The sequence below is a fragment of the Bos taurus genome, chromosome 27, assembly GCF_002263795.3.
Source record: "Bos taurus isolate L1 Dominette 01449 registration number 42190680 breed Hereford chromosome 27, ARS-UCD2.0, whole genome shotgun sequence".
In the NCBI taxonomy this organism is placed as follows: Eukaryota; Metazoa; Chordata; class Mammalia; order Artiodactyla; family Bovidae; genus Bos; species Bos taurus.
Window position 1 is genome coordinate 21,560,421 of NC_037354.1, and position 17,733 is coordinate 21,578,153.

The window sequence follows — 17,733 nt, forward strand, 5'->3', positions numbered from 1 at the left end:
TTGTATTTTCGTGGTTCAAGATGAGTTCAGCAACTCAAGCATCACATCCTGATACACACCTTCAAAGACGGAAGAGAGAATTACCCCCACCCCACTCTTGGGTCCTTTATAAAGGAGGGGGAGCAAACTTCCAAAAACCCTGCATAACTGTATCACATGCTCACTCCTAAACCAATAATTAGAAAGGTACTGGATAATCGGGATAATCTTTGACAAATGAAAATGACTGCTTGGGGCTTGGGATAGTCCCAATTTCTCCTATTACTTAAATCAAACCAAGGAATACTGTTAACAAAGACAAAGGTAAGGCAAACAAAACTGTCACAACCACCAAGATATTGTGAGGATTATAAACAATTTAAGTGAAATGCCTGGCATTACATCTATCCACACTGACATTTTTTTCATTTCCTGATACAATTTAAGCCTTAATTCTAACTCCCAAGTTTGTTAAATTCACTAAATTACAGGAAGGCTTCTCATTCAATTTAATATTTAATATGAGTAGTAAGCAGAGTTCACGATTTGTAATCAATTTTGTACCTTAAGTTTTACCACAAAAATCCTATGAACTAACTTTCCAATGGTTTGCCTTCTTTCTGGGCAGAGAGGACACAATCTTTCCAAAAGTTGAGTCAAATCATGTTGATAACAATATTAAGCCACCTCTAAACATACATACCTAAAATAAACAGACAACAGTTCCATTAAATAAAATCAATACCACAATTTACCTAACCTATAGTGTGGTATCCCCCTTTTCATTAAAGGTGGCTAAGCTCTCTTAGTAGCCTTCAGGGGAAAGAAACTTCCTTTTCCAATTTCAAACATCAAAATACTAATAGGTATCTTCACATATGCAACCAGAAACGTAGTAACCAAAAAAAAAAGCAACAACAAAAAAACACAGTAACAATAAATACGTTAGAAAATACTTCCTTTCTTTCTTAACTTTTTTCAGTCCGTTCATGGCTTCAGATGCTATGCTTCTAAGTTAGGACTTTTCATCAGAGATTTGTGAAACATGCTATAATACAAGCTCACTGTTGACAGTGACCTTCTTCCTTTTGACATTAAACTGAAGGACACAACCAGGCAGGTAGGTAGACAGATATCTATTACTACAACAAAAAGATACTCTCTATTCTTCTTAATACTATTTTGAAGTTTTACAATTCAAACTAAGTATTTCTGTGTTTTATATTTCTATGTGTAGTATTTTGCAAGATGCTCTCCTTAAATCTATATACAACTCTGCAAGAAATTATGTGAAGTCAGCCTTTGTGTACAGTGTGCAAAATATAAGAGCTACCAAGATACATATATGGCAAGTGATTACTTAAAAATTAGGTTAAAATGTGTTCCCCATAAAACAACACTGTTAACAGCAATGAGAAAACAGATGGGCAGAGGGCAGGGTGGACAATTTCCTTTTAGATATGCTCAATTTGAGAAGCTGCAGAAATCTGGCCATTAGATAGAAAAAAAAAACTAGAGAGATTAACATCAGTTCAGTTCAGTTCAGTCGCTCAATCGTGTCCGACTCTTTGCGACCCCATAAATCGCAGCACGCCAGGCCTCCCTGTCCATCACCATCTCCCTGAGTTCACTCAGACTCACATCCATCGAGTCGGTGATGCCATCCAGCCATCTCATCCTCTGTCGTCCCCTTCTCCTCCTGCCCCCAATCCCTCCCAGCATCAGAGTCTTTTCCAATGAGTCAACTCTTCGCATGAGGTGGCCAAAGTACTGGAGTTTCAGCTTTAGCATCATTCCTTCCAAAGAAATCCCAGGGCTGATCTCCTTCAGAATGGACTGGTTGGATCTCCTTGCAGTCCAAGGGACTCTCAAGAGTCTTCTCCAACACCACAGTTCAAAGGCATCAATTCTTCGGCGCTCAGTCTTCCTTACAGTCCAACTCTCACATCCATACATGACCACAGGAAAAACCATAGCCTTGACTAGAAGAACCTTTGTTGGCAAAGTAATGTCTCTGCTTTTCAATATGCTATCTAGGTTGGTCATGACTTTCCTTCCAAGGAGTTAAGCGTCTTTTAATTTCATGGCTACAGTCACCATCTGCAGTGATTTTGGAGCCCCAAAGGATAAAGTCTGACACTGTTTCCACTGTTTCCCCATCTATTTCCCATGAAGTGATGGGACCAGATGCACATAAATACTACCTATTTGGTCCACATATGTACATGCGTGCACATACACACACACACACACACACACACACACACACACACACACACACACACAGTGTTAGATGACAAATACATAACTCTTCATGCTCTACCTGTCCTCTAGCAGGAGAAACGTTACTCTGACACTAAGCCCAAGGTAAATTTTCTGGTGGATTGGATCATGTTGTTGTTCAGTCGCTCAGTCATGTCTGACTCTTTGCAACCCCATGGACTGCAGCATGTCAGGCTTCCCTGTCCTTCACCATCTCCCAGATTTTGCTCAAATCCATGTCCACTGAGTGGGTGATGTCATCCAACCATCTCATCCTCTGTCACCCCCTTCTCCTGCCTTCAACCTTACCCAGCATCGGGGTCTTTTCCAATTGAGTGGGCTCTTCACACCAATAAAACCTGGAGGCTGCTTAAGGTAGTCACAGCCATACTGATGACTCTTATATCCAAACTCCCTATTTAAGGCAAAAGACAACGTGCACAAGTAAATATGGCCAAAAAAAAAAAAGAGTTAACAAACAACTGATGAATCCGTGGGTCAAGTCTCATGCTGCTGTCCGTTCGTCTCCGCGTCCTCCATGTGAAGAGAACACCTACAAGGGGCTGAGCGTGCAGGTGCTGTGTCTATGCACAGGAAACTATGCTGAAGTGCTCATTTTGGCAAAGGTACAGTCCTTTACGTCAGCAGACAGTCACAGGTTTCTACATAACTTGCAAGCACAGGCACTGACTGACTGTTCTACAGCATCTTTTCAAGGATGTCTGTACAGCACACAACTGTGTGACACGGGGTCCCTTCCAGAAGAACACACAGCAGGTCCGTTCACTTTCTACTTTAATGAAGATGCTGTCTTCCTCTAGAGCTGAAGCCAGATAAGTTTACTGCCCATTATGAAAGATCTGGGTCCACAAGCTCAAGGTTCTCTTCTGCTCCAAAATTTACATTCCTGGTGTCAGCTGGCCTGGGTCACCGGCACAAACGCTGATATTCTGGCAATTCTACTGCTGTAATAAACTGTCCAGCTGTGACCCAGGAGTCCTATGCCTTCTGCCATTACCCACGAGACTGCAGCAGGCGAAACATTCATAGTTACTGACAAGCAGTTTTGGCCATACTAAGACCTGTCATTTCCAATTACTCTTCAAGGAGTTACCGTACACAAAATCTAATCTACATGACACAACAATCTGACATCACCATGACTGCTGTACGTGTGGATACATATCAATGTATAATTACTATGCATTTCTTAAAGTTGTGCTCATATGTTTACATGCTATTTCTTCCACCTAAGTTCTCTGGTTAAAAGTAAAATCGAAATCCACTGCTTAGTTTCATCCTTTCCTTACCATTTGCTAAGACAGTAAAGTATTTCAGGGCTGTACCACTAAAAAGTAACTGGATACTGGATACATACATCTTAGTGTTAAATGTGCTTACAGAAGTTATCTCAGAGGCAACTAATAATGTTACTTCTCTTAAAAAAATGAGTCACTTAATGTTTCATATTGCATGTTCATTGTTACCTACATGTTCTAGCCTGTTAGCTAATCACTTTCTTTGCAGAAAGTATAATATATATTATAGTTGTCCTTCAGTATCTGATGGAAAGACCCTGATGCTGGGAAAGATTAAGGGCAGGAGAAGGGAACGACAGAGCATGAGATGGTTGGATGGCATCAGACTCGATGGACATGAGTTTGAGCAAACTCTGGGAGTTGGTGATGGACAGGGAAGCCTGGCGTGTGGCAGTCCAAGGGGTCACGAAGAGAAACGACTGAGTGACTGAATTGAACTGATCTGATGAAAATTAGTTCCAGGATCCAGTAGGTACCAAAATCTGAAACTACTCAAGCTCTTTATCCTACCAAATGGTGGGGGGACAGCTGGCCCTTTGTGTCTGCACATACAGGATCCACTGATGTGGAGAGCTGACAGCAGCTACTTTCGATGGTGACAAAGTCACAAGTCCACTGGAAATCATTACAGAATTTGAGCTCTTTTTATACTATTAGAAGAAGTCATTACAGATTGAAACACTTCTAAATGAAGCTAATTAAACAATGTAAGAAACAGAGAAACTGTCAAAATCATGGAAACCCAAGAGACACCAGAAATGCTAGTGATATACTATTAAGTAACTAAAGTCTCCCACAAACCCATACCACTTAACATGAGGATTTAAAAATCAATTAACAAGACTGTATTCAACGTAACTAAGGAAGTGGACTATAAAAATCTCTAGTTGATTTTCTTTCCCTATTCACTTATTTCTCTTGACTATATTCTTAAATAAAGAATATAGGAAAGCTAACTATAGTGAGTGAAAATGTCTTCTTGAACAAATAGGTATATACAAATATACACAGACACACACATAGCCATGAATATCACCAACTGTTCCATGATATAAAAACCTCCTTTTGGGAAGTTCTCAAACAATGTAAGAGTTTGGAATTCCCAGTGTTTCAAAATAAAATAAGTAACAGACAATTTATTCCATAAACCATAATTTAGTTATTACAAAGACAGTTAACTTAGCAAAAAAAATGTTACATATTTTAGGATTTCATTATGTCTTTCCTCTTTCATTTAAATCAGGACACATAATTACAGCACCCAAATTACTGATCATTTGTTATGTGCATTGGACTAAACACTTCAAATCTAGTCTTATTTAATCCCAACAACCCTGAAATGTAGGTATTATGTCTGTATTTTTAAGAAACATAACTAAAATTCAGGAAGTTAAGTGATTTAAAATCAAATAATTAGACAGGATATGAATTGTAACCACACCATCAATTCTATTAAAACACCTATAATGGTACTATTACTGTCATAAATGTGACTTCCTTAAAAGCACCCAGTGTCCAGTTTCTGATTCTAGGTTCAACTGTAGGTTTCCATTTGGATTCCCCAGCACAAAAGTAAACACCATCCATGCCAAGTCAGATATTCTGGCACTTATGTTAGTAGTATTTATTGTAGTAAATTAAGTTCCAACTGTTATATTTTTCTGGTTCAATGGTGTCAAATCTCATACTGCACATCAGGTTCTAATCTCAGCAAAAAACCAACCAATCAACCACATATGGTCAAAACAACACTGTAATAGTCCTAGAAAAATAAAACTCTTGAGACTAATCACTTTCCAGTAATGCCAATAAAGAATGTTTTTCTCTCAGTATTTGAAGAGACCAGCGTTTGGATTTTTTTTTTTAAATTATAGGATAATTGCTTTACAGAATTTTGTTTTCTGTCAAACCTCAACATGAATCAGCCATAGGTATATATATATATGTTCCTTCCCTCTTGAACCTCCGTCCTATCTTTCTCCATCCCACCACTCTAGGTTGAAATAGAGCCCCTGTTTGAGTTCCCTGAGACATACAGCAAACTCCCATTGGCTATCTATTTTATATATGGTAATTTTAAGTTTCCATGTTACTCTTTCCATACATCTCACCCTCTCCTCCCTTCTCCCCATGTCCATAAGTCTATTCTCTATGTCTGTTTCTCCACTGCTTCCCTGAAAACTAATTCTTTGGTACCATTTTTCTAGATTCCATATATATGCATTAGTATATGATATTTATCTTTCTCTTTCTGACTTACTTCACTCTGTATAACAGGCTCTAGGTTAATCCACCTCACTAGAAATGACTCAAAGTTGTTCCTTTTTATGGCTAAGTAATACTCCACTGTGTCTATGTACCACAACTTCTTAATCCATTCATCTGTCAATGGACCTCTAGGTTGCTTCCATGTTGTAGCTTTGTAAATAGTGCTGCAATGAACATTGGGGTACATGTGTCTTTTTCAATTTCAGTTTCCTCAGGGTATATGCATGCCTAGGAGTGGGACTGGTTGGTCATATGGTGGTTTTACTCCTAGTTTTTTAAGAAATCTCCATACTGTCTTCTCTAGTGGCTGTATCAATTTACATTCCCACCAACAGTGCAAAAGGGTGCCCTTTTCTCCACACCCTCGCCAGCATTCATTGTTTGTAGACTTTGATGGTGGACATTCTGACCGGTGTGAGGTGATATCTCCTTGCAGTTTTGATTTGCATTTCAATTGCACTCATCTCACACGCTAGTAAAGTAATGCTCAAAATTCTCCAAGCCAGGCTTCAGCAATATGTGAACCGTGAACTTCCTGATGTTCAAGCTGGTTTTAGAAAAGGCAGAGGAACCAGAGACCAAATTGCCAACATCCGCTGGATCATGGAAAAAGCAAGAGAGTTCCAGAAAAACATCTATTTCTGCTTTATTGACTATGCCAAAGCCTTTGACTGTGTGCATCACAATAAACTGTGGACAATTCTGAAAGAGATGGGAATACCAGAACACCTGATCTGCCTCTTGAGAAATTTGTATGCAGGTCAGGAAGCAACAGTTAGAACTGGACATGGAACAACAGACTGCTTCCAAATAGGAAAAGGAGTTCGTCAAGGCTGTATATTGTCACGCTGTTTATTTAACTCATATGCAGAGTACATCATGAGAAACGCTGGGCTGGAAGAAACACAAGCTGGAATCAAGATTGCTGGGAGAAATATCAATAACCTCAGATATGCAGATGACACCACCCTTATGGGAGAAAGTGAAGAGGAACTCAAAAGCCTCTTGATGAAAGTGAAAGTGGAGAGTGAAAAAGTTGGCTTAAAGCTCAACATTCAGAAAACGAAGATCATGGCATCTGGTCCCACCACTTCATGGGAAATAGATGGGGAAAGAGTGGAAATAGTGTCAGACTTTATTTTTCTGGGCTCCAAAATCACTGCAGATGGTGACTGCAGCCATGAAATTAAAAGACGCTTATTCCTTGGAAGGAAAGTTATGACCAACCTAGATAGCATATTCAAAAGCAGAGACATTAGTTTGCCAACAAAGGTCCGTCTAGTCAAGGCTATGGTTTTTCCTGTGGTCATGTATGGATGTGAGAGTTGGACTGTGAAGAAGGCTGAGCGCCGAAGAATTGATGCTTTTGAACTGTGGTGTTGGAGAAGACTCTTGAGAGTCCCTTGGCCTGCAAGGAGATCCAACCAGTCCATTCTGAAGGAGATCAGCCCTGGGATTTCTTTGGAAGGACTGATGCTAAAGCTGAAACTCCAGTACTTTGGCCACCTCATGAGAAGAGCTGACTCACTGGAAAAGACTCTGATGCTGGGAGGGATTGGGGGCAGGAGGAGAAGGGGACAACAGAGGATGAGATGGCTGGATGGCATCTCTGACTCGATGGACGTGAGTCTCAGTGAACTCCGGGAGTTGGTGATGGACAGGGAGGCCTGGCGTGCTGCGATTCATGGGGTCACAAGGAGTCTGACAGGACTAAGCGACTGATCTGATCTGATCTGATCTGAATGAGCGATATTAAGTATCTTTTCATGTATCTGTTAGCCATCTGTATGTCGTCTTTGGAGAAATGTCTGTTTAGGACCATAGTTTTGTAACTCAGCATCAGAAAGAGAACTAGACTACATTTCAGAAATATGCATGCTCATTTGGTAAAGCGTTAAAATTTCAGCTATTTGTTATTTTGCTCTTTTCCTTAAATATGTATGTTCTACAATATCACCATGTAGCAGTATTAGACTCTCCTATTTAAGAGAAAGAAAAAGTTTTGGAAGACATCCTTTTTTAATCCTTAACAAGTTTCTCCAAAATATTGCATTTTTAAAATACCTTTTATAAAAAGAATGTAATGGAAACAGATTTTCGTAATTTATGAAAGTTAGAGTTAGTCACTCAGTCATGTCCGACTCTTTGTGACCCCATGGACTGTGGCCACCAGGCTCCTCTGTCCATAGAATTCCCGCAAGAACACCGGAGTGGGTTGCCGTTTCCTTCTCCAGGGCATCTTCCCAACCCAAGGATCGAACCCAGGTCTCCCACATTGCAGGCAGACTCTTTACCAACTGAGCCACCAGGGAAGCCACTTATACTAAATTAATGCATGTTGTCACATGTTAAAGTAGTCATATTTAGAGATGCTAAGATGCTTTGAAGATGTGCACTTTACAGACCTCTTTGGGGGCTTTTTTTTTTCTTTCAACTGAAAGTAACCGTACTCACAGAAATCTTTCTAGGAGACAAATCATTAGAATTTTCCTGGAGTTCCTTATCGTTTTAATTGCCCTCTGCTTTGGTAATCCACACAAAAACTACTTTTCAAATCTCCTCCTTTTCTCAAGAAAAACTATGAAATCTAAAACTCTAAGAATGTATATAAATAGCAAGCAGTAGGGGGAAAAAATCGTTATATTTGTAAATACAGTCTTAAGTTAACAGTGGTTCTTCACCAAAAATCCAGAACTCCACCAAGAATTTCGCTAAGGCCTATTTTCATGTTAAAATTTTAAAAGTTAAAGGGAAGAAAATATTTTAATCCAAAGTTGTTTCAAGCAAAGAGTACCAGAATTATTTTGTGTGTGAGGATTTTTTTTCACGCTCTCAACCCAGTTATCAAGAAAGCTGCGGTAACATTTGAAACTTGAATTAGACCCAGGTGTATGTAAATAAAACTTCACCGGGAAAAACCATTTTGAAAAAACCTCATTAATATGAGGAGACGCTCTCACCAAAATGACGTACAATTAGAAACCTTACTCACATTTCCGAATAATTTTTTTTTCTAATCCTTACAGATCGAGCATCCAAGGTAAAAGTTATCCAAGGACAACTGAAATTCACAAATAACTCGACAGTTACTTTAAATACAGTTACTTCAATCCTCGCCCTCGTCAAAGCTGTGCGTGTATTCTTGTCGCCATCCCACGACTGAAGCCCACCAGGCTCCTCGGTCCATGGGATTTCCCAAGCAAGATTCTGGAGTGAAATGCCATTTCCTCCTCCAGAGAATCTTCCCGACCCAGGGATCGAACCGAGCCTCCTCTGGCTCCTGCACTGACAGGCGAATTCTTTACCACTGAGCCACCAGAGAAGCCCCTCATCAGTTATTACAGGGCTAGGACTGAAGTCAGGTGATCTGAATTTCACAAACAAATGTGTGCAACCTAAATAATGTGAGGTTACTGGCACAATTATACCGTTAATTTAACCTAAGGAAAAATATACAGCTTTACAAAGGTTTAATAAAACACAGAATAACTTTAAACAGTCTCAATATGCTCTGTTGCCTCCTAAATGGATAACGAAGGGCGCGGGATAATGAACACAAGGAACAAACCGATGCAGCTTCAAATATTCCTAAACGGTATTTTCACATCCAACACACCCCTTTTTACTGACTCAGGGGCCCCGAAGCTTAGCCTTCAACTAAGGGTCAAAAGCGCGCCGTGACCTAAGAGCGAGGGGCTTGGCGTTGTTTTCTGAGGAAGGACATGGCAACCCCACTTTTGAAACTGTGGGGCTCAAAGGACATGCGCAAAGGCCTGCCCGCCGACTCCGCCAGCACCCCCAAAAACAGCCATCGCCCACGCCCGGCGGCCCATCTGCCTAGCAACGCGGCTCGCCCGCTCGGACCCGCCCCGGCCCTCCCAGGAATGCCCACGGGATTCGTCCTACCTCCTTTTTCTTCTGTCCTCCGCCGAGCTGGATACACAGGAGCAGCAGGAGGAGGAGGAAGGGGAAGCTCCCGGTGGGGAGATACCGCGGCCGCCGCCCCGCCTGCCTCCGGCGTGAAGGAGCGCCCCTGGCACCCATCGCCGCAGGGCAGTGTCTCCTCCACGCGCGGTAACCGTGCGCGCCCAGCTCCTACCGGCGCCCTATACCTGCCAGGCCAGCCTCCGGGAGCCCCCTGCCCGTGCCCCCGTGGATGCCTACGGCCTCGCCGGGGAGCGAGGAACCAACGGAGGACGCTGAAGAGAAAACTGACGGCGCATCCGGTTCACCGGGAGAGGAGACCTGGAAAGACCCGGGATGGGGCAGGAAGTGGGCGTGGCCAGGGAGCGGGGGCCTCGGCGAGCCGCGCTGCGCGGCGCACGCAGCCCGCGATCTGTGGGAGACCCGCGCGGCAGCGGAGGGCGTGGTCCTCTTTGCCGGCTCGCCGATCGGAACCCTAGGCTGACCTGCCGCTGAAACCAGCACCTGCTCCCAGGGATATTGAAGGATCTTGTTTATCCAACGCTCTACCTGGAACCAGAGACATACATAATAAAATTGCCTTCTTCGGTGATAGAGAAGATCTCTGAGGAATTAGTAAGGATCTGGTCCTTCTAGCTCATGGCAACTCTCTGATCTTCTTGGGACGTTTTTACTCAAAAATAGTTCAGAGAATTGAATGATATTGTGATCAGAGTATTCTATAACAGTATCTTTTCCTACTTGTTGTGAACATAGTTTCTTAGCATGTAACATGAACAAAAATTTAAAGTAAGAATAAGTGATGCTGCATATTATCTCCTTCTAGCAATGATTATTTATCCACAGGTACATAAACTAATTTTTAAATGCTTTATCTTTACAAGGAATGTTTTCTCGATACAGTTTTGCTTTTCGTGTTTATTAGTTTTCTCAAATTCATCATACATGTTATTTTGATAAATTGGGTACTACTAATAATAACCAACGATAACAGTACAAAACATAAATTTTAATATAGCCTTATGGTCACAGAAGTTTGTTTAAATCAAATTTCGATTTATACAACTCTTTTTGCAGAGAAGAATGACTTTCCACCATAAAAAAAAAAATCAATAAAAGACTTCCAAGCATAAAAAAGGTATATCAGGATAAAATTCTATCAGATTATACTGCCTGTGGGAGAGCAAATGGATTTAACCACCTTGAAGAACTGTTTGGCAGTATCTGCTAAAGCTAAATACACCTAACCAAGATCCCAGAGTTCCACATAAGCATATATTCACTGAGTGACGTGTAAAAATTTGGATAGCTGCTTTATTCAAAAAAGGCCCAAGCTGCAAAGAGACCAAATATCCATCAACAGTAAAATAGAGAAATAATTTCTGATACAGTAACTTTGGCTACCTCATCAGAAGAGCTGACTCACTGGAAAAGACTCTGATGCTGGGAGGGATTGGGGGCAGGAGGAGAAGGGGACGACAGAGGATGAGATGGCTGGATGGCATCACCGACTCAATGGATGTGAGTTTGAGTGAACTCCGGGAGTTCGTGATGGACAGGGAGGCCTGGCATGCTGTGGTTCATGGGGTCACAAAGAGTCGGACATGACTGAGCAACTGATCTGATCTGATCTGAACACCGTATAACAGTAGAAACAAACTAATGACATTTATGCATATTAATATATGGAATGAATTTTACAACATAAAGATCCACACACAAAAGTAATATATTAGGGTTTGTAAAAATAAAGATCAAGATCAACCAAATGCGAATAGGCAAAGGCTGCTTATTCAGTGCTTGCAACATCAAGTGACTCAACTGACATCACTTGAGCTTGTGCACAGACTCAAAGGCAGGCAGAAGAGTAGGAAACAGCAGTGGAAAGAGAGGAAGGCTTCAGGTGTGCTATGATTGGAGGCTGTAGGTGGGCTAACTAGAAAGGGGAACTCCTTATGTGACTGCTTAGAGTTGACTCATTGGAGAAGACTCTGATGCTGGGAGGAATTGGGGGCAGGAGGAGAAGGGGACAACAGAGGATGAGATGGCTGGATGGCATCTCTGACTCGATGGATGTGAGTCTCAGTGAACTCCGGGAGTTGGTGATGGACAGGGAGGCCTGGCATGCTGCGATTCATGGGGTCGCGAAGAGTCGGACACGACTGAGCGACTGATCTGATCTGATCTGATCTGATCTGAGGGATGCATATTTGGCTTCCTGTAGTTAGTCTTAAGTTGGAGGCATGGCCAAAAATTAGGGAGACTGTCAGTTATTAATCAAGTACTGGCCATTTGGGATCAATTGTTAGAGAAGTCATGGTTTGTTCTTGAAAAGTGAAAGTTGCTCAGTCATGTCCAACTCTTTGCGATGCCATGGACTGTACGGTCCATGGAATTCTCCAGGCCAGAATACTGGAGTGGGTAGCCTTTCCTTTCTCCAGGGGATCTTCCCAGCCCAGGCATCTAACTCAGGTCTCCCGCATTGCAGGTGAATTCTTTACCAGCTGAGCCACAAGGGAAGGTCATTAACAAACAATAAAGTGTTAACTTCCCTGGTGGTCCAGAGGCTAACACTCTGTGCTCCCAATGCAGGGGGCTTGGGGCTTGGGGCTTGCGTTTGATCCCTGGTCAGGGAACAAGATCCCACATGCAACAACTAAAACCTGGACAGCCAAATAAATAAATATACATTTTAAAAAGAGGTGGTCCAGAGGCTAACACTCTGTGCTCCCAATGCAGGGGGCTTCAAGCTTCAGTTTGACCACTGGTCAGGGAACTAGATCCCACATGCTGCAACTAAAATCCTGGACACTGCCACTAAAACCTGGACAGAAAATACAGAAATATGCATTTGAAAAAGAGATCTAATAGTTCAGTTACTCAGTCATGTCCGACTCTTTGCGACCCCATGGAATGCAGCACACCAGGCTTCCTAGTCCTCACCAACTCCTGAAGCTTGCTCAAAGTCATGTCCATCAAGTCCATGATGCCATCGAACCAGCTCTGTTGTCCCCTTCTCTTCTCACCTTCAGTCTTTCCCAGCGTCAGGGACTTTTCCAGTGAGTCAGTTCTTCGCATCAGGTGGCCAAAGTATTGGAGTTTCAGCTTCAACATCAGACCTTCCAATGAATATTCAGGACTGATTTCCTTTAGGATGGACTGGTTGGATCTCCTTGCAGTCCAAGGGACTCTCAGGAGTCTTCTCCAACACCACAATTCAAAAGCATCAATTCTTCAGCACTCAACTTTCTTTATGATCCAACTCTCAAATCCATACATAACTACTGGAAAACCATAGCTTTGACTAGACGGACCTTTGTTGGCAAAGTAGTGTCTCTGCTTTTTAATATGCTGTCTAGATTGGTCATACCTTTTCTTCCAAGAAGCAAGCGTCTTTTAATTTCATGGCTGCAGTCAACCATCTGCAGTGATTTTGGAGCCCAAGAAAATAAAGTCTCTCACTGTTTCCATTGTTTTTCCATCTATCTGCCATGAAGTGATGGGACCGGAGGCCATGATCTTCATTTTTTGAATGTTGAGCTTTAAGTCAGCTTTTTCAACTCTCCTCTTTCACTTCCATCAAGAGGCTCTTTAGTTCCTCTTTGCTTTCTGCCATAAGGGTGGTGTCATCTGCTTATCTGACGTTATTGATATTTCTCCAGGTAATCTTGATTTCAGCTTGTGCTTCAACCAGGCTGGCATTTTGCATGATATACTCTGCATGTAAGCTAAATAAGCAGGGTGATAATATACAGCCTTGACGTACTCCTTTCCCAATTTTGAAGCAGTCTGTTATTTCATGTCCAGTTCTAATTGTTGCTTCCTGACCTGCATACAGATTTCTCAGGAGGCATGTCAGGTGGTCTGGTATTCCCATCTCTTTAAGAATTTTCCACAGTATGTTGTGATCCACACAGTCAAAGACATTGGTGTAGTCAATAAAGCAGGAATAGATGTTTTTCTGGAACTCTCTTGCTTTTTTGATGATCCAACGGATGTTGGCAATTTGATCTCTGGTTCCTCTGCCTTTTCTAAATCCAGCTTGAACATCTGGAATTTCATGGTTCATATACTGTTGAAGCCTGGCTTGGAGAATTTTGAGCACTACTTTGCTAGCATGTGAGAGAGTGGAATTGTGTGGTAGTTTGAACATTCTGTGGTGTTGCCTTTCTTTGGGATTGGAATGAAAACTTAACTTTTTCAGTCCTGTGGCCACTGCTGAGTCTTCCAAATTTGCTGGCATATTGAGTGCAAGACTTTAACAGCATCACCTTTTAGGATTTGAAATAGCTCAACTGGAATTCCATCACCTCCACTAGCTTTGCTCCTAATGACGCTTCCTAAGACCCACTTGAGTTTGCATTCCAGGATGTCTGACTTTGGTGAGTGATCACACCACTGTGGTTCTCTGGGGTCATTAAGATCTCTTTTGTTAGTTCTTCTGTGTATTGTTGCCACCTCTTCTTAATATCTTCTGCTCTATTAGGTCCATACTATTTCTGATCTTTTTGTGCCCATCTTTGCATGAAATGTTCCCTTGGTATCACTAATTTTCTTGAAGAGACCTCTAGTCTTTCCCATTCTATTGTTTTCCTCTAATCCTTTGTATTGTGAGGAAGGCTTTCTTATTTCTCCATGCTATTCTTTGGAACTCTGCATTCAAATGGGTATATCTTTCCTTTTCTTCTTTGCCTCTAGCTTCTCTTCTTCTCTCAGCTATTTGTAAGGTTGTCTCCTCAGACAACCATTTGTCATCTTGCATTTCTTTTTCTTAGGCATGGTCTTGATCACTGCCTCCTGTACAATGTCATGAACCTCCGTCCATAGTTCTTCAGGTACTGTCTATCAAATCTAATCCCTTGACTCTATTTGTCACTTCCACTGTAAAAGTGTAAGGGATTTGATTTAGGTCATACCTGAATGGCCTCATGGTTTTCCCTACTTTCTTCAATTTAAGTCTGAATTTGGCAATAAGGAGTTCATGATCTCAGCCACAGTCAGCTCCTGGTCTTGTTTTTTCTGACTGTATAGAGCTTCTCCATGCTGCTGCTGCTGCTGCTAAGTCACTTCAGTCGTGTCCGACTCTGTGTGACCTCATAGACGGCAGTCCACCAGGCCCTGCCGTCCCTGGGATTCTCCAGGCAAGAACACTGGAGTGGGTTGCCATTTCCTCCTCCAATGCATGAAAGTGAAAAGTGAAAGTGAAGTCGTTCAGTCATGTCCAACTCTTAGCGACCCCATGGACTGCAGCCTACCAGGCTCCTCTGTCCATGGGATTTTCCAGGCAAGAGTACTGGAGTGGGGTTCCATTGCCTTCTCCCAGAGTTTCTCTATATTTGGCTGCAAAGAATATAATCAATCTGATTTCAGTATTCACCATCTAGTGATATCCATGTGTAGAGTCTTCTCTTGTGTTGTTGGAAGAAGGTGTTTGCTATGACCAGTGCATTCTCTTGGCAAAATTCTGTTAGCCTTAGCCCTGCTTCGTTTTGTACTCCAAAGGCCAAATTTGCCTGTTACTCCAGATATCTCTTGTCTTCCTACTTTTGCATTCTAGTCCCCTATAATGAAAAGGACATCTTTTGGGGATGTTAACTCTAGAAGGTCTTGTAAATTCATAGAATCGTTCAGCTTGAGCTTCTTCAGCATTACTGGTTGGGGCATAGATTTGGATTACTGTGATAAGCTTCCATAAGCCTCTTATCCATATCCCTCAGAGGGCAGACAGAATGAAAACCACAATCACAGAAAACTAATCAAACTATCACCTTGTCTAACTCAATAAAACTATGAGCCATGCCAGATAGGGCCATCCAAGACGGACAGGTCCTTGTGGAAAATTCTGACAAATGTAGTCCACTAGAAAAGGGAACGGCAAACCACTTCAGTATTCTTGCCATGAGAACCCCATGAGTAGTATGAAGAGGCAAAAAAAGATATGACACTGAAAGGTCTGACATTTAGCAACTGTTAAGTATACAACACAACAGTTATTAGAGCTAAGCAGTCTAGTCCAACTTAAAGCAACCTGCTTTAATGGGTTATGATAGACAAGGGGTTGGTTTCCTGAGCAAGCTGCTGCAGGTTGTGGATCCAACCTCTGTTTTTATATATGATCTGGCCATTGTTGGTTATTATATTTATTATCCCAGATTAGAAGTCAGGATAGTGAAAGAGGTCCCAAGAGAAAACTCTGCAATGCTAAAAATATTCTACGACCTATTTCTTCATCTGAATGCTGGTTTTTACATGAATGCATGCTCTTCATAAAAATCTATTGAGCCAGAAACTTATGATGTATTTATGTGTATTATATCTCAATACAAAAGCTACTTTTTAATAAAGAATTTTATGAAAAGCATATATTTAAAGTCCCTTGGAGGCAACAAGCTGAAAATACAAGTTCAGAATCATAAAAATGTAATATAAAGTATTCAACTATTAAAAAGAAGAGCTCCTTTTTGTTAATTTTTAATGGATAATGATGACCATCATTTCTATACTTCAAAAATATTTAAAAGAATGCTGTGACTTTTATTATTTAGATGTCAGTATTTAAAACTTGTGGGAAATGGTTTCTTTGCAACTATGTAAACTTAGGATGAAATGTTTAGATATTTCCTTTAAAATGGACAAAAGGATATCTAGTCTTCCATATTTAGAGAGATGTTATCAAAGCATTTTTGAAGACTAAATTCTGGACATTCCTGCCTCTGTCACTATTGCATCCTTTTGCAATAATAACATTGTCTATATTCCTTGCCCTTCAAAATCTTGCCCATCTTTCAGTGAACAACTCAGATATCACCCCTTCGTGATTCCTGATTCCTAGCCAGCAGTAGTCAGTGTCTCCTTTTGCTTCCATAGATATTTGTAAGTTGCTTATATAAAAACACATATTTAGCATTTGATATAGTTGTCAAAAAATACAAGATATACATTAATAGTAATTATGTCATAATTAACTAAGGATAAAAAAATTATAGTCTTGTCAAACACACTAAAATAAAGTTATGATTACTGGGATCTTAACTGTTCTTTCAAAATAAGCAATCTTTTAAAAAATGATTTGAAAAGACAAAAAAAACTGTGATGAAAATGAACTGTTAATCTAGGCATAAAATAACAGGTGATTTTACAAAAAAGTTTAAAGTTATAATTTAACTCTTCTGTACATTATTCTGGAAGAAATATATATATGGTAAATGATTTACTAACATATCTTCCTTATATATGTACTTAAGGTATAAAATGCATAAATCTGTAAATTCAAACTTTTAACTGTAGGTTTAAAATATAATCTATCAGTATATTAAATAAAACAATGTATATATCATATAAATGTACTATATTGAAAAACTATGATAACTTTCCTAATAAACAAAAAATTGCATGCATTATTTTTGTATACTTATTTGTCTAACTGTATAATCAGAGTGCCTAGAATAGTCAACCATTTAAATACCTCTTCAACTAAAGTAGCTACTTTTCTTTCCTCCAGACACAAGAGAAAACTAGAAGATGGAAAAGTAAGAAGCGTTTAGATATCTTTTCTTCAAAAGCACTTATTTCTTAAGGTACTAGTTTTATAGTAAAGCAGCAAAAACCACCTATGCATGCATGCACACATACATATATATAATTCACAGATATTTGCATATTTGGCCGATCTCAGCTATTCTAAGAAGTAAGGGTAAATTAAAATTATGTTTACTGATTGTGATATTGTGATTTATAAGAAATATATATTAGGCCTTCATCCTGTAAATGGCACAGAGTTCCTAAAACTCTTGGAACTACCTAAATGATGAGAGTGAGAGAAGTGTCTTTTGTATTAATAAGATTGATAAGGTGAGATCTGGAAAGCACCTAAGAATGGGGCTAGTTGCCAGGAGAGGCCACGAGGTGATTGAAGAAACTTTGTTGAAACTTTCAGTCTCTCCATCTGACCTCTGGCAGGGGAGGAGAGAAAGGGACTGGA

The 17,733-nt window shown here is 40.7% G+C and overlaps 1 protein-coding gene across 10 annotated transcripts in view; it reads right to left on the reverse strand.

The window, feature by feature from the left end:
- The window catches only part of TUSC3 (tumor suppressor candidate 3), a 217,881-nt gene extending 207,837 nt beyond the window's left edge, over positions 1-10,044 (reverse strand). For all 10 annotated transcript variants that reach the window (XR_009493074.1, XR_009493075.1, XM_059882305.1 and 7 more), the window contains 1 exon segment: positions 9,735-10,044. Coding sequence is in view for 8 of the 10 variants with exons in the window: in XM_059882305.1 (XP_059738288.1) it covers positions 9,735-9,872 (138 nt within the window). In the remaining 2 variants the exon portion in view is untranslated.
- Between the last annotated feature and the right edge of the window lie 7,689 nt (positions 10,045-17,733).